The sequence below is a fragment of the Phacochoerus africanus genome, chromosome 1, assembly GCF_016906955.1.
Source record: "Phacochoerus africanus isolate WHEZ1 chromosome 1, ROS_Pafr_v1, whole genome shotgun sequence".
NCBI lineage: Eukaryota > Metazoa > Chordata > Mammalia > Artiodactyla > Suidae > Phacochoerus > Phacochoerus africanus.
In genome coordinates, this window is record NC_062544.1 from 203,675,928 (window position 1) to 203,698,828 (window position 22,901).

The 22,901-nt window shown below is 38.9% G+C and overlaps 1 protein-coding gene across 1 annotated transcript in view; it reads left to right on the forward strand.

Moving 5' to 3' along the window:
• Positions 1–22,901, forward strand: part of MAP3K13 (mitogen-activated protein kinase kinase kinase 13) — a 172,628-nt gene that overhangs the window by 132,541 nt on the left and 17,186 nt on the right. Inside the window, exons 4-8 of the mRNA XM_047788263.1 lie at positions 3,692–3,875; positions 9,461–9,652; positions 11,166–11,324; positions 14,178–14,336; positions 15,132–15,240. Of these exons, the coding sequence (XP_047644219.1) occupies positions 3,692–3,875; positions 9,461–9,652; positions 11,166–11,324; positions 14,178–14,336; positions 15,132–15,240 (803 nt within the window). The remainder of the gene's footprint in view (positions 1–3,691; positions 3,876–9,460; positions 9,653–11,165; positions 11,325–14,177; positions 14,337–15,131; positions 15,241–22,901) is intronic.

Here is a 22,901-nt window from a genome sequence, read left to right on the forward strand (position 1 = left end):
TAATGAACCCAACCAGTATCCATGAAGATATAGATTCCATCCCTGGCCCCACTCAGTGATTTAAGGATCCAGCATTGACATGATCTGTGGTGTTGGTCACAGATGTGGCCTGGATCTGACTTTGCTGTAGCTGTGGTGTAGGTAGGCAACTATAAAACGTGATAAGCAACTATAAAATATTTTGTTCAAAACATAGTGAAATTAAAAGAAAATTCTTTTGTAAAAAGTCTCTTCATATGTATCAAGGAAATAGAAAGCTCCTTTGAGTTTACAAGAACTTGTAAGACCCCAGTAAGTAAGTGGACTTCGATAATTCATACAAAGAAGATTTATTAAACAAATGTGAAGAAAATATTCTATATCACTGTCAACTAAAGTAGTACAAACTTATAAAACACTATTTTATACATAATTAAATTGGCAACAAAGAATAATTGGCAATATTCATTTCTAGTAAAGTTGTAATGAAAGAAACATACTCATACTTTGCTATTATCAGAAAAAGCTATCAAAAAAAATTTTTTTTGTCTTTTTAGGGCAGCACCTGTGGCATATGGAAGTTCCCAGGCTAAGGGGTCAAATCGGAGCTGTAGCTGCTGGCCTGCGTCAGAGGCACAGCAACACGGGATCCAGCCCGCATCTGCAACCTACACAACAGCTCACAGCAACGCCAGATCCTTCCCCCACTGAGCGAGGCCAGGGATCAAACCCAGATCCTCGTGGCTACTAGTCAGGTTCATTATCGCTGAGCCACAGCAGGAGCTCCTCAAAATTCCTTGGGATAGCAATTTGGAAATATACCAAGAGCCAGGAAACTGTACTCTTCAATCAAAGGATTGACCTTGAGGAAATAATATAAAGAAAGAAAAAGTATCAAATTTAAATTGGCAAACAAAAAAATGGAAACACTTAAGTACCAAAAAAAAAGGTAAGAGGGTACAGGAAACAACTATTAAGTTTATAATAGAGGAGTTCCTGTAGTGGCTGAGTGGAAACGAATCCAACTAGGAACCATGAGGTTATAGGTTCCATCTCTGGCCTCGCTCAGTGGGTTAAGGATCTGGCATTGCTGTGAGCTGTGGTGTAGATCACAGACTTGGCTCGGATCTGTTGTTGCTATGGCTGTGCTGTGTTGCTAGGCTGGTGTCTATAGCTCCAATTCGACCCCTAGCCTGGGACCTCCATATGCCATGAGTGCAGCCCTAAAAAGTGGGGGAAAAAAAGTTTATAATAAAAACTATAAATACATGAGAAATATATAATACATGAAAAAAGTAGAAAAATTATATATCACATACAAATCTTACACAGCTATATATATATATAAGCAAAGGCTAGAAGATGAAAACTGAATATGGGGGTTTTAGATAAAATATGTTTTTTAATAGTAAATAAATATTGAAGAAATAGGAAAAAAGACACCCAAAAATTGTCTAATTTTAGTAATTATGTATTAAAAATTAGGGTAACTTAGTCTTTTATAAAATAATTTGGGGAATTATTGCTCAGTGATGTTCTTAGAATCCAGTTTTAGTACTTTATTCAGCCCACAGAATGTCAGAATGACACTGTGTTTAGTTCTTCACTGGACCCCAAGTGAGTATAACTCTCACAGTGTGCCAAGTGTGTGTCCTGTGTGTGCCACACCAGCCTGTGGTGATGAGTGTCATTAGAGGCCATAAAGATACCAAAAACAGGCAAGTCTGTAACTTACTGTTTCCACCTAAATCTCATTTGGTATTATTTGTTCCTTCAGTAATTTCATATCTGTGAGCTGTTTATATTTTAAAGAGGTTTGGTTTTTTTATAGCATCTATTCAATTTCAATAGAGCAGAAACCTTTAATACTGCTCATACCAGAAGAATGGGACAAATGCCCAAGCTATTAATCACTCTCACAATAATTTTTTCTGCTCTGTGTAGTTATATTTTGAAGGTCATTTTTAACCATTGAAATGAGAAACCACATTTTATTGAGAATCTATAGAATTTCTTTTCTCTTGAAGTAGAGAAAACTAGAGAAGAGAGAAATATAGTTGCCTTCTACTCTTTCTGCTCTTGCTACATCGATGTAGTAGTGAGTTGCTTTGCTTTCAAGACCAGAATATCTTCAAAGCTAATTCAACACTACCTTTTTAATGTTCTGCAAACAGTGGCCTTTAAGTGATCGGTAGCCTGATGAGAATTTCTCATAACCTTTAGCATTGTCATCATCCTCTCCTTACTCCATGGGGGTCCTAACTCTGTGATGTTCATTTCTGACCAGTGCAGCAAGAATGCACTGGCAAGAAGAATAATCAGTGGATTATAGTCTTCTTTTCAATTAAAGCACATGTGGATTGAATTTTTTATCTATTTGAAATAGCATTTTATTTATTATAGAAATAATATATGCTGAAACTAACCCAATATTATAAATCAACTGTACTTCAATAAAAATTTAAAAAATAAAAGTAATATAAGATTATGGTTAAAATTTTAATGCGAAATTTTTTGATAAGACAAGGACATAACATGAATCATCAATAGTGCCACTACTTAGAAATGACCTGTGTTACATTTTTGGTGCAAAAAAAAATTAAGCTTTAAGAAAAAGAGAAACTTGAAAATACTGCATCTGTATGAGAAATATGACTAATGACTCTGAATTACTTCATGAGAGATAATGTGGTATAGTAGAAAAAAGCATTGCCCCTGGACTCAGCCAGTTCTGGGGTCCTGGGCTCAGTTCTGCCACTTACCAATTATATGACCTTGATTAAGTCACTTAAGGCATAGCTAACCTATGCCTTAGTTTTCTCATTTTTAAATATCCATAGTAAGGCCAGACTTGTAGAATTGTTTTAAGAACTAAACATATGACATTTCTAAAGCACCATGCTAAGGCGCTCCTGTCATGACTCAGTGGTAAATGAATCTGACTAGGAACCATGAGGTTGCAGGTTTGATCCCTGGCCTCGCTCAGTGGGTTCCGGCATTGCTGTGAGCTGTGGTGCAGGTTGAAGACACAGCTCAGATCTGGCATTGCTGCAGCTCTGGCACTGGCCAGCAACTACAGCTCCGATTGGACCTCTGGCCTGGGAACCTCCACATGCCATGGGTGTGGCCCTAGAAAAGACCAAAAAAAATTTTTTTTCTAAATAAATAAATAAAGCACCATGCTAATGTCTGGCATATAGTAAGTACTGAATAAAGGTAAATAGTAATGTAATTATTATACATAATTAGATCCTTAGGAGAGTTTCACTGCAAATTCATTCAGTGAAGATTAATTGAGCATGTGCACTAGAAATTCAAAGGGGGAGAAGACAACACTTATATTGGGTGATGGGGAAGGGATGGTGATATAGAGACAGATAGGTGAATTGACCAAACAGGCAAGCTTGAAGTGAGGAGGTGGGGCCATAGGAGTGTCAGGATATGTTTTGTTCGGAGACCATTCTATTGGAGATCTCTGATCTGCTGGATTCCACTGGCTAAAAATTGATACAAATTAATACATGTGAAGAACTGATCTGTGGTATCAAGACCCATAGAAAAGTTATATCTTTTAACAAGTAACCAGATAGAAGACAAGGGTAGAGGTCATTTTGGGTGATGGTAAAGTTGGTACCTTCAGAGTGGCCTTGTAGAATGGCCCCTGGGAAAATTCCAAGATCTCTTTAAGCTTGTTTCTCACTTATGTGCCTAGATACTTGGGAAGTGCCATTTGAGGAGATCTCAGAGCTGCAGTGGCTGGGTAGTGGAGCCCAGGGAGCTGTCTTCTTGGGCAAGTTCCGAGCGGAGGAGGTGGCCATCAAGAAAGTGAGAGAACAGAATGAGACGGATATCAAGCATTTGAGGAAGTTGAAGCACCCTAACATCATCGCTTTCAAGTAGGTCAAGGCTTTTTTTTTTTTTTTAAAGAAATAGATTTTTCTTTCCCCCGATATATACATGTAAGCTCCTGCCTTGAAAGACATGTTAAGAACACTCTACAGGAGTTCTCCTGTGGCACAGTGGGTTGAGAATCTAGCATTATCACTATAGTGGCTTGAATCACTGCTGTGTCGCGGGTTCAATCCCTGGCCTGGGAACTTCCACATGCCTCGAGTGTGGCGGAAAAAAGAGAACACTCCCCAGACACAGAACTGTACTAGATGCTTTGGAGGGTATCATGACTATTAAATTATTCATGGCTTTAAGGATTTTATAGTCTAATAATTCTCTTTGCCAGACCACATGCTGCTTAGAAGGGATGTATGCAGGACAGAGAGGGAGAAGGTGGAGTCAGATCTGCTGAATCAGTGTTATTTATCAATAGGATGACAGAGGCCACTTCAGTATAACCTAAACATCCTAAAATTCAGTTAAGAAAGCAAAGCTAACATCTGAAGTGATCAGAGAACAATAAGTTCCTTGTAAATATAGATGTATTTTCTTATTAGTTTCTATTAGTGTTCCTTCTTCAGTATTAACTTGTAATATCAGGTACCTTCAGAGTATTTCTTCCTGCCTCTGGTTTCGTGAGATCCCTTTTCAAGGAATACCAAACACTCAGCTTTCTAAATCTAATGATGGTAGCATCAGTGATGATAGCGAGTTAAATGCTATATTTATTTCACAACGTGGTTTTCAGGAATGTGTGAACGTAGCTTTCTAGTTTAGACCATTATGTTCATGATATTGACAGGGATCCCTAGCAAAACAGAGCGATTCAAAGGTAAATTTGTGGAAGTCATTAAACTTGGCAGTGGTGAGGTCTGAATATGTATAATCTCTTCTGCCTGTACCTTTTCCTTGAGTTCATTCTCTTACCAGCCTTAAAATGTTGCCCTAGGCTTCAACAAATGAATGGTGAATGGCTTGAGAGGAAGAACGGTGAAGAACAGGAAAGGGATGAAAAGGAAGGATTAGATTTGAATTTGAATTTTTTGGTGTATTTTTATATAACACATATAGAATTTATATGTATTTCAATGCTGGAAACTAGTATGATCAATGAGGCTATAGCTAAAAGTCGAATAACTTACAAATTCCCCTTCTCTATCCTAGGGGGGACTTCTTCCAGCCCCCAAGAGGGATCCTTTCTTTCATAAAACTCTCATTATAAAGCGAAACATGTCATGCAGTAATTTTAATTGGAATCATATCCCCAAGTAAGGAACAGAGATCTTGGGTACAGATTTTGTAGAATGGGCTTAAATGTGTATTGTGGTTAAGTTTTAATTCCTAAACAAGAACCCCTATGGAAAGGGAAAGAAGTGCGAAAAAAAGAGAAGCCTTCAACTGGGATTCTAAATGAAGTCCTTGGATTCATTGCCTTGTAGAAGGAACATCCCTGCTGAGGACATGGGAGAGAACTTCTGTTGCCGTAGTGATTCTATTTTTGATTGCCTTAGGAGGGCTGGGAGGATATGAGACTAAAACAAAGTGCTATAGAGACCAATTATAATCTTCCCCAAGGTGATACATTTCAAAAGACAATGGGAAGATTATTTTTAAACAGTCTATCAGAAATGCACTTCTTTCCTTCACTTTACTTCTCTGAGAGGATCATCATTGCACTATGGTACACCATCCTAAATGGAAGGAAGAGCCTTTTATTTATTTAACTAAACTTTAAACCTAGATCACTGGTATGCTGGATTTGAGACCCTGAATATTCTATGGATTAGCATGGCTTTTTGGCCTCCTGAAGTGAGCTAAGCTCTGAGTCTCACGTAAGAGAGCTTTCTAGCAGGATGTCCTTGGTAACTGAAGGTAGAAATGTGTCCTAAGAGGATGGGTTCAAGAAGCTTGAGTTTTTTTCGTTCTATTCTTTTGCTTTTTCCTTTTTCCTCCCAGTCTTTTTCCTACTTTACCCTCTAATCCTCCTACCTGCGTATACACTTTTCAGCATTGTGGACAAGTATTGCTCTGCTGGTGTCCAACTCTTTAGGCTGAAGATGCTTGAACAGTTTACCTCTACATGGAAAACAATAGTGAGACTGTGTCGCTGGCCCATTACACCATGCTCTTGAGGCATTGTGCAGTGTTATGTTTGTAGCCATCTGTGCCATGTGTTGCTTGGCCAATGAATCATTCAGGACCGTCTGGAAGATATGGATGCATGATTAGATTTTAGTTATGTCACTCTGGTTACTGATTTCTTTGCTTTTAACTTCTTTTGAAGTTAGTGCACAGAAGGGAAGTGCAAGAAAATAATACTATATTCTCTTTTTCTTCCAATTTTTTAAGCAATCTTTTTAGAAAACCCAACCTGCATGTTCCTAATGGAATTGAGTGCCAAAGGGAAGAAAAGATAGCAATTAAGAGTGATTATAGAGCTGTTATTTATAGCAACTAAGAAGCTTTGTCATAGTACAGAGCTGATGGAATGATTGCTTCTCGTTTGTCAGTCAAGAAAGATGAAAAGTGCATAACATATCACTGTTAGACCCTTTCTGTCAATGCTTATGTGACAAGTTATAACATAGTTGAGTAAGATGCTGAGTTGTTTCAAACAAATATTTGTTTTGATGCTCTTAAGCCTATTACATTATTTCTGCCCTTATTCAGTATTTCTCTGTAGTAAAAATTAAATGTTCAGTTTGTAGTTGCTGTACATTTGTGTTCTACTGAGGTTTCCTAAAAGTCAATTAACAGAAACTTGAAAAAAAATTCTTTAAAAATCAAGATGAGGGAGTTTTTATCGTGGCTCAGTAGTAGCAAACCCAACTAGTTTCCATTAGAATGCAGGTTCGATCCCTGGCCTAGCCCAATGGGTTAAGGATCTGGGGTTGCTGTGAGCTGTGGTATAGGTCGCATATGCAGCTCAGATCCCATGTTGGTGTGGCTGTGGTGTAGGGTGGCAGCTACAGCTCTGATTCAGCCACTAGCCTGGGAACTTCTATATGCCACGAGTGCAGCCCTAAAAATAAATAAATAAATAAATAAATAAATAAATAAATAAATAAGGCAAAATAAATAAATAATGAAAATCAAATGAGAATTCGGGGTAACTTAGAGAATGATAGAAGAGTAGTAGAAATAGCTCTGTGGCATTTGACAGGCATATCAAGACAGGGGAAATGAAAACTAATTTTACTTCTTCATAAGCTGCTATTGTTATAAGACTTTCTCATGATCGCAAAAGCCATGGCATCAAAATGCTTTCACCACTGAAGGGAGCCTAAGAGACAGGACATGAATTGGTAGCTGGCTAAGGACTTTAGCTGGGAGTCTTGTAGGTAGAATATTCTCATACCTTGTCTGGAAAGTTTTAGAGGAAAACATACATGTCATTAAGAAATGGGAGACAGAATTGCTCATGGTCATTTTTCTTATTTCTCATTCTCAGAACAAGTAACATTAATATGATTTTCCCACTTTTATAAGATAACAATATTAATATAAGAATCTCTAAGATACTTGTCTATATAAACTTTAAAAAGCGGAGTTCCCGTCGTGGCTCAGTGGTTAATGAATCCGACTGGGAACCATGAGGTGGCGGGTTCAATCCCTGGCCTCGCTCAGTGGGTTGAGGATCCAGCTTTGCAGTGAGCTGTGGTGTAGGTTGCAGACGCGGCTCAGATCCAGCATTGCTGTGGCTGTGGTGTAGGCCGGTGGCTACAGCTCCAATTAGACCCCTAGCCTGGGAACCTCCATATGCCACGGGTGTGGCCCTAAAAAGACACAAAGACAAAAAAATAAAAATAAAAAATAAACTTTAAAAAGCTAGAAGGGAGGTAGTGTAGTGTAATGAGTGGAAAGAACATGAGCTTTGAAGTTACACAGGATTCGAATTCCAGCTCTCTCATGAAGTCAGTTTTCCTCTTCTGAGCCTTACCTGTAGAAAAAGGTAATATAATGTCATACAATGGTTTGGGGCAGATTAAATAAGACACTGAACTAACATGTAAACATGCCTAACAAAAAGATGTTCTTTGGGGACACACAGTTTTTGAAGGCATGATCCTACTGTGTCCCCCTTTGCCTGGCAAAGCAATAAAACCATTCTTTTCTTCTTCACCCCTCCTCAAAAAATGTTCTTTCATGGTAGTACCCTTCCTTCTATCCCTTGCCTCAGCACATGTCTGTGCAAAGGCTTTATCAGCAAAAAACATTAAGGTGAGGTTAAGAAATATTTGTCAAAGTCTTGCTGTGAACTTCTAAGCTACGTGGTAGAAAAAAAGAACTTGAAGACCTTTTCCTTCAAGGAGCCAATAATCTGTACAGGGAGAGAAAAATTGCATATAAAAATGAATATGTAGGAATTCCCATCGTGGCAGCAGAGGAAATGAATCTGACTAGGAATCATGAGGTTTTGGGTTCGATCGCTGGCCTCACTCAGTGGGTCAAGGATCTAGCATTGCCGTGAGCTGTGGTGTAGGTCGCAGGTGTGGCTCAGATCTGGCGTTGCTATGGCTGTGGCGTCGTAGACCGGCAGCTACAGCCCCAATTAGACCCCTAGCCTAGGAACCTCCATATGCTGCAGTGCAGCCCTAAAAAGACAAAAAGACAAAAAAAAATGAATATGTAGCATAGGAAATTAGAGAAGAGAAAGGTTTTTTTTTCTACTGGCATAATCAGGAAAGGCTTCATAGAAGATGTAGGAATTGATGGAAATAGAAGCTGCACAGGTGTATAATACATCGTGTAACATTATTCTTATTCTCAGCAGGAATGTTTTTCAAAGACTGTATAATATAGAAAATTGTCTCTCTCTCTCTCTCTTTTTTTTTTTTTTTTGGTCCCCAGTCTAGTATATTAAATTTGAGTAATTTAAAATGAAACAAATAATAGTAAAAATAACAATATTTGAATTCTTCTTTCTGTACACTATATAAAAAACCTTCCATTTAATGTTTAAAGAAAGACATTGCAATTATTCTTAATCAAAAAGAATACAATATCCAGCCTACACAAGTCTCAGGAAAAGGTGTTTCTTTGTCCTAGAATGGAGCAGTTCCACAGAAAAAGCACCAATCTAACATAGCATATGGATATTTGAAGTGAACAAAACAAACTAAAATGTCTCTGTGCATAGTAGAGAAACAGGTAGACTAGAGGGATTTGCATGGTAATTTAAGAATCTGGAAAGATTACATGCATTTTAAAAGTAATTTGGGAGTTTCTGTCTTGGCTCAGAGGAAGGGAATCTGACTAGTATCCATGAGGATGCAGGTTTGATCCCTGGCCTCCCTCAGTGCATAAAGGATCCAGCGTTGCCGTGAGCTGTGGTGTAGCTCACAGACGCAGCTCAGATCCCGTGTCTCTGTGACTGTGGTGTAGACCAGCAGCTATAGCTCCGATTTGACCTGTAGCCTGGGAACTTCCATGTGCCCTGAGTGCAGCCCTAAAAAGACACACAAAAAAAGTAATTTGGGTAGAGAACTGGTCTTAATAAATTTATTAAATATTCTTAAAATATAAATATGTGTACATGTTTGTTTATATTATGTGTGGACTCATGTATGTGTTTGTGTTTTCTTGAAAGGGGTGTTTGTACTCAGGCCCCATGTTACTGTATCATCATGGAATACTGTGCCCATGGACAACTCTATGAGGTTTTGCGAGCTGGCAGGAAGATCACACCTCGATTGCTAGTAGACTGGTCCACGGGAATTGCAAGTGGAATGAATTATTTGCACCTCCATAAAATTATTCATCGTGATCTCAAATCACCTAAGTGAGTTCTGGAGCTAATTTTTCAGCCATTTTCTTCTGTTGTTTTGAAATATGGAATTTTATCGACCATAGTTGAAGCTTTCAGAAATCATATTTTCAGTTCAATTTAAATTAGCACTTGACTGGTACCAGACTGTATTCACTTTAATGCTAGCAAAAATGGTTTCCCCGGGTCATATCTCAGATCACTACTGTAGCAAGTAAAACATGACCTGTGTGGAATCTACTTAAGCTTAAATTTATTCCTACTTTTCTTTATCAAATTAATGGAATCCCAGCATACTTATCAGCCTTTTATTTTTTTTATTTATTTTTTTATTTTTTTAATTTTTGCTTTTTAGGGCCATACCCATGGCATATGGAAGTTTCCAGGCCAGGAATCCATTCGGAGCTGCAGCTTCTGGCCTATGCCACAGCCACAGCCATGTGGGATCTGAGCCATGTCTGTGACATACACCACAGCTCATGGCAATGCCAGATCCTTACCCACTGAGCAAGGCCAGGGATCAAACCCACGTCCTTATGGATACTAGTCAGGTTTGTTACCGCTGAGCCACGATGGGAACTCCCTTCTCTGCCTTAAGTGGTAATGAATCCCTTGTGTCATGCTCCCATGCAAGATTTTAGTTTGCCACCATTTAAACAATGTTTTAAAAGAAGTGTCTTTTGGGAGTTCCCTGGTGGCCTGGTAGGTTAAGGATCCAGCATTATCACTGCTGTGGCTCAAGTTAGTACTGTGGCTTGGGTTCGATCCCTGGCCCAGGAACTTCCACATGTGGACATGGCCACAAATAAATAAATAAATACAGTGTCTTTTCTGTTGGGTTGTCTGAGACTGGCAAAGGTGAAAACCAGTATTTATTGAGGTAAGTGCTTTACATGTCTTAACTTCATTTAATTCAAATAAAAATCTATGAGACCATTATTACAGACCCATAATTCCTTATCCAAAGCTCTTGGAGTCAGATGATTTCATAAATGTAACAAAGAGCATGACCTTATATCCCCAGTAAAGTCTGGGGCAACACTGTGTGCATATGTGTGTGTGTGTGTGTGTGTGTGTAGTCTGCCACAATCATAAATCTGTAGCACAACCTTTGACAGTCACACCAAAGGGGATAAATAAATTGAGTTTGCTTTATATATATGGAAAAATATTTATAAACCATTTTCAGAGATTTCTGAATTGTGGATAAGATACCGTGACCTGAATTATCCCCATCTTACAAAGGAGAAAACTGGCTTAGAAGAATTAAGTTTAACTTGGCAAAGGTCACACAGTTAGCAAGTGGTGGAGACAGGATAAAACCAGGTGTAGAAAGCCCAGTGTGTTCTGCTGCCTCACGAGTGTGAGTGACACTGTGTCTGGTGTGCAGCTAATGCCCTAGTGGGACTAGAACTCTCAAGCTGAATTCTGCAAGGTAGGAGGCAGCAGACGAATTCTTCACTTGACAATTAGTCATGATTTTCATTAATACTAATGATCTGGTTGTTTTCTTTATTTCTTTTTCAAGTGTTTTAGTGACTCATACAGATGCAGTAAAAATTTCAGATTTTGGTACATCTAAGGAACTCAGTGATAAAAGCACCAAGATGTCCTTTGCTGGCACAGTCGCATGGATGGCGCCAGAGGTGATACGGAATGAACCTGTCTCTGAGAAAGTCGATATATGGTGAGTGGTGCCATCTGTGGCAACTAGAAAGCTGTTCCCATTTTCACCCTATTAGCACTTTCCTCTTTCAACACTTCTCCTTTCCCAAAATATTCTTTAGTGTGTCTCGCTTTCGGTTGATTTCAGTCGCCTATATTCTCAGGACTACCTAGCACAATGAAACATGGTAAGAAGGATTGGGAGTGGAGGAATTAGGGTGACTATCCATTCAGTAAATCATCAGTTTGGGGGACTTCAAAGAATATGCTGAACTTTCTCAAAAACTAAAAGTTTACTTTAAACAGCCATTTAGTATAAAACTCTTTCTGAAATATAGTACATACTTCTCACCTTCTTGAATAAAATACATTAAACAAAGTTTATGTTTCTCAGTGACTCACATATATCAATGATATACTTTGTTGTGATACAGATATATGCTTTAAACCTACTTGAGGTGTATAGATCTATTTGCCCTCTTATTAAACAGCCCCGATAGGCTATGATTTTTTTTTCCTTTTTAAAAAAATCTTGGGAGTTCCCAGTGTGGCTCAAGATTTATGAAACCAACTAGTATCCATGAGGATACAAGTTGGATGCCTGGCCTAGCTCAATAGGTTAAGGATCTGCTGTTGCCATGAACTGTAATGTAAGTCGCAGACATGGGTCGGATCCTGCATTGCTGTGGCTGTGGTGTAGGCCATTAGGTGCAGCTCTGGTCCCACCCACCTGGGAACTTCTACATGGCATGGGTGTGGCCCTAAAAAGCAAAAAAAACCATCTTTATCAACTTTTCCTCTGAGGTTATAAATCTCTGCTATTAACAACTTATTAACAGTTCATTTATAATTGTTTTTTCCTTCCATTCTTAAAATTGGCAACTATTAAATTTTAGACTTCAACCAAGATAATAACATATATTAAAATTGCATATAGCACCAGAGTAAATAAGACAAAGTAGAAATATAGGGTCATTTGTATTTGGGGTAATTATTAACAAAGTGTCCTGATTAGGGAGTTTCCATTGTGGCTTGACAGCTTAAGAACCCAGCATAGTGTCCATGAGGATGCAGGTTCAATCTCTGGCCCCACTCAGTGTATTAAGGATCCAGCTTTGCCGCAAGATGTCATACATGTGACTTGGATCTGACATTGCTGTGGCTATGGCATAGGCCAGTGGCTGTAGCCCCAATTCAGTCTCTAGCCTGAGAAGTTCCATATGCCACAGAGGCAGCCTTAAAAAGAAAAAAAAAAAATGAAAATTAAAAAAATTTAAAATCAAGGCGTCCTCATTAGATATTATACCAATTTATGTTCCCAATAGAAATGTGTAAAAGTGTTTTTTCAGTCTTGGCAATAAAATGTGTTAAACTTTGGGATTTTTGCCAACCATATAGGTTAAAAAAAAAAAGATATCTTAAGTGCAATTTGAACTTGCATTCCTCTTCTCATAAATTTGTACATTTTTTATGTTTACAAAATATTTGTTATTATTTATGAACTACTCTTATCCTTTACTAAGCTTTCTGATTGCTTATTATTAAATTATAAACTATTTTATACATTAAGGAGATTAGCGTTTTATGTATATGAATCACAGAAAATTTTCGCATTTTGTTGTTTTGCTTAGAGTGAAGTTTTTTTTGCATGTCAAGATTTTTTTTTTTAAAGCAGTTTAGGGAGTTCTTCTGTAGCTCAGTGGGTTAAGGACCTGGTATTGTCACTGCTGTGGCTTGGGTCATTGCTATGGCACAGGTTTGATCCCTGGCCCCAGGAACTTCCACATGTTGTGGGCTCAGCCAAAAACAAAACAAAACAAAAGCAGTTTAATTTGTCAATCTTTCCTTTGATAGCTTCTGGATTTTTTTTTTTTTTTTTTTGGTCTTTTTGTCATTTCTTGGGCCGCTCCTGCGGCATATGGAAGTTCCCAGGCTACGGGTCTAATCGGAGCTGTAGCCACCGGCCTACACCAGAGCCACAGCAATGCGGGATCCGAGCCGCGTCTGCAAACTACACCACAGCTCACAGCAACGCCGGATCGTTAACTGGATTTCTTAATTAGACAAGTCTTCACCACTCTAAGATTATTTTAACTCCCATGTGTTCTTTGAGGATTTTTACGGTTTCATTTTTCACATTTAAATCTTTGTTGAGGGAGTTCCCATCATAGCTCAGTGGTTAAGGAATCCGACCAGTAACCATGAGGTTTCAGGTTCAATCCCTGGCCTCGCTCAGTGGGTTAAGGATCCGGTGTTGCCGTGAGCTGTGGTATAGGTCGCAGACGCATCTCGGATCCCATGTTGCTGTGGCTGTGGTGTAGGCCGGCGGCTACAGTTCCAATTCGACTCCTAGCCGGGGAACCTCCATATGCCACGGGTGCGGCCCTAGAAAAGACAAAAAAAAAAAGACAAAAAAATAATGACAATAAATAAATAAATAAATAAATAAATAAATAAATCTTTGATGAATTTGGAATTTATATAAGATAAAGTATGGGTTTAATTTTTTCCCCAGTTGTCCCAACAGCATTTATTGAGTAATAATATTTTCCCCACTGATTTGTCACTTCTATCATATATTCAATTCCTACATGTATCTGATCTATTTCTGGATTTCTGTTTCATTTCATTAGTCTTGCTCTCTATTCATTACCAGTGTTAATTATTGAAGCTTTGCGTTAAGTCTAAAATCCAATGGTTTTGTTATTCCTCATTAGTTTTCTTTTTCAGAATTTTCCTGGATGTTTCTGTTTTTCTAATAGCAGTCTTAGACTTTTAAAACTGGATATATATTTGATTAAAAATTAATAAAGAACTGAGACACAAGAACGTCTTTCTGCAATGTCTTCTGTACTTATTCTTGGTGCTACTGTAGGTCTTTTGGAGTGGTGCTTTGGGAGCTTCTGACAGGAGAGATCCCGTACAAAGATGTAGACTCATCAGCCATTATTTGGGGGGTTGGAAGCAATAGTCTACACCTCCCAGTTCCTTCCACTTGCCCTGATGGATTCAAAATCCTTATGAAGCAGACATGGTAAGAAATGTGTTTCTCCCAGTATTCTCTTTTCCCTTGCTTCCTCAAAATCATATTCAGAACTCCTCAAAACTATATTAAAACTGCAGGGAAGGAGCTCCTGCTGTGGCTCAGTGGGTTAATGATCTGGCTTGTCTCTGTGGAGGCACTGGTTCAAACCCCAGCCCAGCACAGTGGGTTAAGCATCTGGCGTTGCTGCAGGTGTGGTGTAGGTTGCACCTCTGGCTCAGATTTGACCCCTGGCGGAGAAACTTCCATATGCTACAGGGGTGGCTGAAAAAGAAAAAAAGAAAAAAGAAAGAAATGAAACTGCAAGTCTCTGATGTGTATTTGGAGTGAAGAAACTTAAAGTCTAGGAGCCTTGGAATTTGAGAACCTTGGATTCAAATACGAGCTCTGCCATTTTCTATCTGTGTAATCTGGGACATACCTTCCAACTCTGTTTTCTCATCTGTAATGTGGGGATAACACCTACTCATAGAGTTGTTGTGTTATGATTAATAAAAATGGTAAAGAATTTGATATGACATCTTGAAATCATAGGCCTTAGTATACGATAGCTGTCATTACTTTACCAGTGCTAAAGAATCATTATTATCAAACAGATCCTAGAGATTTCCAGTTCATTTAGAGGTTTCTTGTAACTGCATCTTCCTTTTGCTCTTCAAAACTACCTGAGATATCGCCACACATGGAATCAAAAATGTTTTTTATAAAGTAGAATAAAATCTTTATCCTCCTTGAAACCGCTGAAATGCACAAGTTGTTTTTTGGTTTTTTTTTTTAAACTTTTAGGCAGAGTAAACCTCGCAACCGACCGTCTTTTCGGCAGACTCTCATGCATTTAGACATCGCATCTGCAGATGTACTTGCCACCCCACAAGAAACTTACTTCAAGTCTCAGGTAAGTCTGGAAATTCTTCCAGGTTGTACTGAAGAGACTTATCAGGAGCTCTCGGTGAGAAAGAACAACTTCTCGGAAAAGAGTATTCTGATTCTTATAATAATTATATAACTCAATTCATTGTGAAACAATAATGATACCTCACATGTATGACATTTGCAGTTTTTTAAGCACTTAACATATTAGTCTCTTATTTGAAAATAGCGTGTATTAAAATGTCCTCTTCATAGTGGGTTCTAGTGAAATTTTTAAGAGAAAAGAGGATATGAAAATGGTGGTGTACATACATTTGAATTAGAATTACTGCTGACCTTCATGAAAGTGTTGCTGTCCTTAAAGTTAGAAAAGCTAAAAGATGGAAGGGGAAAGTTAAATACCAGAGAGAGCCCATGGTAGAATTAGGCCCCGAGAGAACCTTTTCTCTAACTTTAAGTGTGTCACCTAGTGGCACCAAATAAAATATAATTTAATGTATCTGTTAGTCTTTACTGTATTACCGTCCCAAACCTTATGGCTAAAAATAATAAGCTGTTCTGTGGGTTGCGATTTGTGCTGGGTAGCTCTTTAGCTGACTTTGACAGGGCTCACTCATAAGTCTGCAGTCAGTTGCCAGGAGGGGCTGGGAGATGACCTCATCCACAAGTCGGGTGATTGGCTGGCTATTAGCTAGAGCACCTCAGTTCTCCTCCATGCAGCTTCCTGCCTTCATCAACTTGAGCTTTTTCTGTGGTCTTCAGAGTAGCAAATGCAGCAAGAGAGCAAGCCCCAGTGCACAGGTGATTCTCTGGCCTGTGTGTGCATCGTGGCTGCTAATGTCTTATTGGCTAATACAAGTCACAAGCTAACCCAGATTGGGAAATAGGCTTCACCTCTTGACAAGAGAATCTGCCATTGCACATTGTAAGACAATGGGTGCATTGGTGATAAATTTATGGCTATTAAATAAGATGCTATAGGGAGTTCCCATTGTGGCTCAGCAGTAACAAACCTGACTAGTATCTATGAGGACTTGGTTTCGATCCCCGGCCTCACTCAGTGGGTTAAGGATCCAGCGTTGAGCTGTGGTGTAGGTCACAGATGTGGCTTGGATCCCACAGTGCTGTGGCTGTGATATAGACCAGCAGCTATAGCTCCGATTTGACCCCTACCCTGGAAACTTCCTTATTCCTTGGGTGTGGCCCTAAGAAGACCAAAAAAAAAAAAAAATTAATTAATTAATCAATAAGATGCTGTAAATGGCATAAGAATCAGTAGTCCTACCATGATCGATATGGATAGGGAGTTGTGGGGGATGGGTATGTATGAGATCCTTACCCCTACCAGACCCAGACAATAGCAAAAGGAATAAAATTATATGAAACTTTGGCTTTTAAAATAAAGTGATGATCTTAAATTATAGCTTATGCTTGTAGAATTTAATATAGTATTACCCAATTTCTTATACAGCTTTGTCTCACTTTCTGAAAGGAATTTTTGCAACATGAATTCCATCTCTGCATTGACTTCCATTATCATTTCAAAAATTCATTCTCAGAGAAGACATTTTATTAATAATTAGTGTCTCAGTCTATTGCTAATAGCCCCCCATCTCCAATGGGTGATGAGTTTACCTACCAGGAAAATATGCATTGAAAGCAAACTGGACTGGGAGGGGATCATCCGTGGGAGTTACGTACGCCAGGTAATAACCTGGCCCAACCAGAGGCTTGGAGTTCATGCTTCTCTAGTGTCTGATAAACAGAGAGATACTCCACCCACCAGATATTGGGGATTATCTCAATTAAGGCACGAGGTTTCTTGCAGTTTCTAAGGAATCAGGGACTTTTACCCTGCTGCCCTGTTCTAACACACTGTCTATGACCCACAAACCCAGCTCTCCCCACGCTGTATCTTTAGTCTGGCTTGCCCCTCTAGTTTTTTAGTGATTCTGAGGAATTATTAAATAAGTAAAATGTTTTTATTTTAGTGAAAATAAGAGGATAACTTTTGACATTTCCTATGTTCTTTGATATGCATTCAGGTAAATTCCCTTAGGTCTCTTAGAACTATTGCCCTTCTATACAAATACATGTAGGTATTGGCTACTAGATAAGAAATCTTTCAAATATTTTCTTCTGTTAGTATTCAGAGGAAGACTCAGGCCCTTTTCTGAAATGGAAGAGAATTATATTAAGTACTCTAGGAATCCCAGACTTTAGGATATGATTACAATCACAGCTTTGCTTCCTTTACAGTAAAACTATACATATACCACAATTTTGAAAAGCAGTGTTTGGTGAGAGTAGTAAGTCACCTTTGGGATGGAAATGCTATAAAATTGGGTTGTGATGATCAATTGTACAACTATAAATGTAATAAAATTCACTGAGTAAAAAAAAAAAGGTAATAAGTCACAGGTCATTACAAGGATGACCATACATAGTTGGAAAACATCAAGTTCTAAACAGACTTTACTTGCATGCTCCCAAAATATCACTTTTAAAGCTAGTGCCACATTTTCTGAGTATCCAGCATAAGCATAGCCCTGTGCAGTACAACCAAGTACCCACAGGCGGTGTCCTCACTTGTACCAATTCACTTCTACTAATACGTATACGCAACATTAAAATCGAACTCAGAAAAGGTTCTTTTAGAGCAAGAATATGAAAAGGAGAGGAAGGGAAGGATAAGGAAGGGAAGGGAAACAGTGCATTGGACATCTTTTAATGATTCATAAATTGTTCCACATTTTTATTCCATCATAAAATTTCACCTCTCCTTAAATAGTTCCTGGAAGTTTTCAGGTATTTACAAGCTGATTTGTCTCTGGGTCTGAAATTCAGAGTATCTCTGGCTAATTATAATAAAGTATTTATGGACTAACCAGAGAGGTGCTGGGAAAAGTAACAGATTTGGAGCCTAAACCCCATTCTGTGACCTTAAATATGTTACTATAGTTCCCTAAACTTCAGCTTACTCATCTGAACAATGAAGATAATCATCTCTTCCCTTCCTTGTAGAATTTCGGTGAGGATCAAATAAGATAATAAAAATGTAAATGCATTATAAAATGTAAAGAACTGTTTGATTGTAAGATGTGATTATTCCCCCTGCCACAAAACTAGAAAAATTAAGCCTCCTTTGAGGTATGAACATTCCAGGTACTTTTTCTCATGAACTCCTGAGATAGATAAAATGGCAGCTAGGGAGTTCCTATTCATTGTATTTTGACTTTATCCTCCTCCAGCGGACAAGAATTGATTGTTTAGCACATAGTTTTGCTTTTTGATAGCATCCTTGTACCTGAAGCCCTGAAGCCTTGCCTCTTGCTTGCTGACAGAATCTTCCCCACGTCACTTATCAATCAATGGCTGTTAGCTACTGGGCCCACCCTCCCCCAGAACTGTCAGTCAAGAGGGCTGCCAAGAGCCCTGCTGACTCCTTCCTGAGAGAAGATGCTTCATCTGTTTCTCATCAACAGCACATGTATAAAGAAGCAGCATATATAGAACAGATGAACAAAGGAACCAATTTCAGCACAGTGTTAGATTCTGCCAAAGCTATTGCTTCATTCCTTGACAATAACCCATTTTTCCAAGTAGGCAATTATTGCTCCTGGTATTCGAGTACATTCGATCTGAGACTTTAGAAAACATTTTAGCCTGGTTCCAGACCCGAGCTGAGCTGAGTCAGGTGACTTGCTTCTGCGCTCTTCCCCAGTCCTCTGCCTTTGCACCATTCTAGTTTCCTTTCGAGTGCCACCAGGACCACCAGAAATTCAGGGGCTGGAAGTTGCAGAGATGGCTTATCATAGGGACACACTGTTCTACTACCTTAAGAGCAATTGTGTCAAGAGCAAGTCAGTGCTTAGCCACAGGCTGGGCACTTACCTGGGGAGGCAGTAGAGATTTGTGTGCCAATCCGAGGTTGGACTGCATGACTTCTAAAGCCTTTCTGACTCAGAATCTATGATTTCCCACTATAGGGCTAGAAGAATCAAATTCTTTTTTTATATAAGAATTTACTGTATATAAATTAAGTATGTATATAATATGCCATTTTAACCTTTTTTTGATTTAATGATTTTTATTTTTTCCATTATAGTTGGTTTACAGTGTTCTGTCAATTTTCTGCTGCACAGCAAAGTGACCCGGTCACACACACACACGTATATATATATATATATTCTTTTTCTCACATTATCCTCCATCATGTTCCATCACAGGGATTAGATATAGTTCCCTGTGCTACACAGCAGGATCTCATTGCTTATCCATTCCAAAGGCAATAGTTTGCATCTGTTATCCCCAAGCTCCCAGTCCATCCCACTCCCTCCCTCTCCCCCTTGGCAACCACAAGTCTGTTCTCCAAGTCCATGAGTTTCTTTTCTATGGAAAGGTTCATTTGTGCCATATATTAGTTTCCAGATATTAGTGATATCATATGGTATTTGTCTTTCTCTTTCTGACTTGCTTCACTCAGGATGAGAGTCTCCAGTTCCATCCATGTTGCTGCAAATGGCATTATTTTGTTCTTTTTTATGGCTGAGTAGTATTCCATGGTGTATATATACCACATCTTCCTAATCCATTCCTCTGTTGATGGACATTTAGGTTGTTCCTATGTCTTGGCTATTGTGAACAGTGCTTCAATGAACATGCAGATGCATGTATCTTTTTCAAGGAAAGTTTTGTCTGGATATATGCCCAAGAGTGTGCAGGCCTTATCTGGAATATGAACAGGATTTCATTCAATCCTTTTTCAAATAGCCTCATGTTATTATTTTTTAGGCAAGAAATAGATTTATTAAAATAGGATGCATATGAGAGATGCAAGCAAGAGAGTTCACTTTGTGACTCAGTGGTAAACGAACCCAACTAGGATCCATGAGGATGCGGGTTCAATCCCTGGCCTCGCAAAGTCAGTTAAGGATCCAGCATTGCTGTGAGCTGTGGTGTAGGTTCCAGACACAGCTTGGATCCCACGTTGCTGTGGCTGTGGCATAGGCTGGCAGCTGTAGCTCCAATTCCACCCCAGCCTGGGAACTTTCATATACCATGGGTGCGGCCCTAAAAAGCAAAAAAAAAAAAAAAAAGAGAGAGAGAGAAAGATGCAAGTGGGCAGGCAAGGAGGCTTTGCCTAGCCTCATATTAATGTTTGCAGTTCTTTCCACTGACTCTAGCTGGAACAGCAGTCTTCCACCCAGCACCTTCTGAGTATTGCTTTATTGATTAGCGCTGTTTTCTGCTAAAAGACTGTAGTCCCCAGATGACATCCATTGGATTCTGTTGTATCCGTAAGGCACTACCATCACCTGCCAGGAGCTGCTATTTTTTACTATAACTGAAGCTCTGGACTTTTCAAGATTCTGAAGTTTGCACATTGTCCTGTTTGTGCAATGAACTGTTCCTTTCCATATTGAGATACTTTTTTTTTTGTCTTTCTAGGGCTGTACCCACGGCATATGGAGGTTCCCAGGCTAGGGGTCTAATCGGAGCTGTAGCAGCCGGCCTATGCCACAGCCACAACAATGCAGGATCCGAGCTGCATCTGTGACCTACACCATAGCTCATGGCAATGCTGGATCCTTACTCCATTGAGTGAAGCCAGGGATCCAACCCACAACCTCATGGTTCCTAGTCGGATTCGTTAACCACTGAGCCACGACAGGAAGTCCGAGTTACATTATATTAAAGGTCACAGAATAGTGCTGGTTATGGCCCAAGGTTTTGTAAAGGCATTTTAGTGAAACAATGGGAAATGCCTCCCCACTCCTATGTTGATGGCTTTGTTATAGGTCAAGATCCCAAGGACTCCTCCTTCCCTCAGGTTTTCTCTCAGAGACTCCTTAATCTCTGTGCAAAGTGGCTTGCTTGCCCATGTCCAATTCTTGGATATGCCCAGACATGTCTAAATTAAAGATTAAGTGCAAATTGGAACTCCTGTCACATAAAGATTCTAAGTACATGTGATAGAACTCCAAAATTCACATCAACCTGTATGCGATACCTTTGGGGAAAACACTTTATCACTCAGTACCTGGTATTTTCCCACACATCCTGTTCCCTCTTCATAGGAGGGAACTTCTTTTGGGAAATGTGCTTTCTTAATAAGTGTCCGTCTTGAGAAAGTTCTCTTTAAATTTCATATTCTCATAAGCTAGATGTCAGGAGGTTTATTTCCTCCAGAATTTTAAAAAAATCTAATCTGTGATATCTGATTTCTCACCACCAGAGGGAGATATTCCTTTTCCTGGTCCCTTCCTTAAGTATTGGACTAGGAATCCACTGACATGGTTTTCACAAAAGAGGATGCTTTAAGGCCCACATTTGGCACTCTCCCTTATCCTTTTTAAATAATATAACTCTTGATTGTCAACCTTTGGGCTCTGAAAGCTCAAATACTCTTCCTACTTCATGACTTTGATCTGATAGCTGAGAGAGCAGTGTTACCTGGGGCTCAACCAAACCTGCATTTACAGGTTAGATACAGTCAAAGACTGCTACCAAACACTGGGCAGCACATTCTGGATCTTGGCTTTCTGATGACATTGTTTGGCAGATTTGGTGCCTGAAAGTCAACTGACTGACAGAAATTTCTCCCCAGTGGTCAGGCAACATGTATATATATGGAGATCTAATATATTTTGAACAGATAAGCAAGATGATTGTTTTCTACATAATTGAAATTTGATTTCCTCTATAAAAATAAATGAGAAATAACAAATTTGGGGAGAAAAATTCTGTAACTTGACAATTACTTAAGCATAACTTCTTCCATGATCTAAAGAGATCATTTTAACATGAATATAAAAGGAATAGACTAGCTCTAGAAGATGATACAGTTTGTTTGTTTGTTTGTTTGTTTATTGGCTGCTCCCACAGTATGCAGAAGTTCCCAAGCCAGGCATCGAACCTGCACCACAGCAGTAAATAATCTTGTCAGCTTCTTGTGTTGGTAGCATATACAAAATTTGAAGATGCATCTCCTTTAGCTGTTTTTCTAGCAATGGCCTATAGACTACATTCTTATAGAGATTGTCCTCCTAAAATTTAGATAAAGTTAGTCTGAAAGTCTATGCCCTATGGAACACCCAATTTCCTTTTTAACATGTCTGTGAATTCCTGGGAGATTTATAATTTCATGGACACTCTGGCTCTGCTTTCCTAAAATTCTTGGCTCCCCATCCCTGCCATCTTGTGGTTGTTCCTTTATCCTTGTCCTGTCATTGACCCAAACATGAAGTTCAGCACCTTTCCTTGATTTAAAACAAAACAAAAACATATATCCAAAGTCAAGGTAAATGTCAGAGACTTTACTAAAGGTTTAGGAAATTGGAAGAGGCTTACATCTTGAAAAACTTAAATCATATCCTAGATATCCATACATCTCCTAAAATTTTTCTCAGACTACTAATGTGTTTGGCTATGCTCTTTCTACTCCTCCTTCTCTCTTTTCTGTTCTTTCTCTCATCCACAAATCCCTGCATAATTCCTCATATTTTATTCCCATCTCCTTCTTTTCATGCCCTTTGAATCTTCTAATCCAAATATTTTCTCAAGATATTTTCATAAACAAAGCCTGCTAGGAATTCTGGTCCAATACAAAGATGATCATATTCTCACTGACATGTGCTTCTACCATATGGTTATCAGAATTGTTCTTTCTAGCCAGGCTATCTC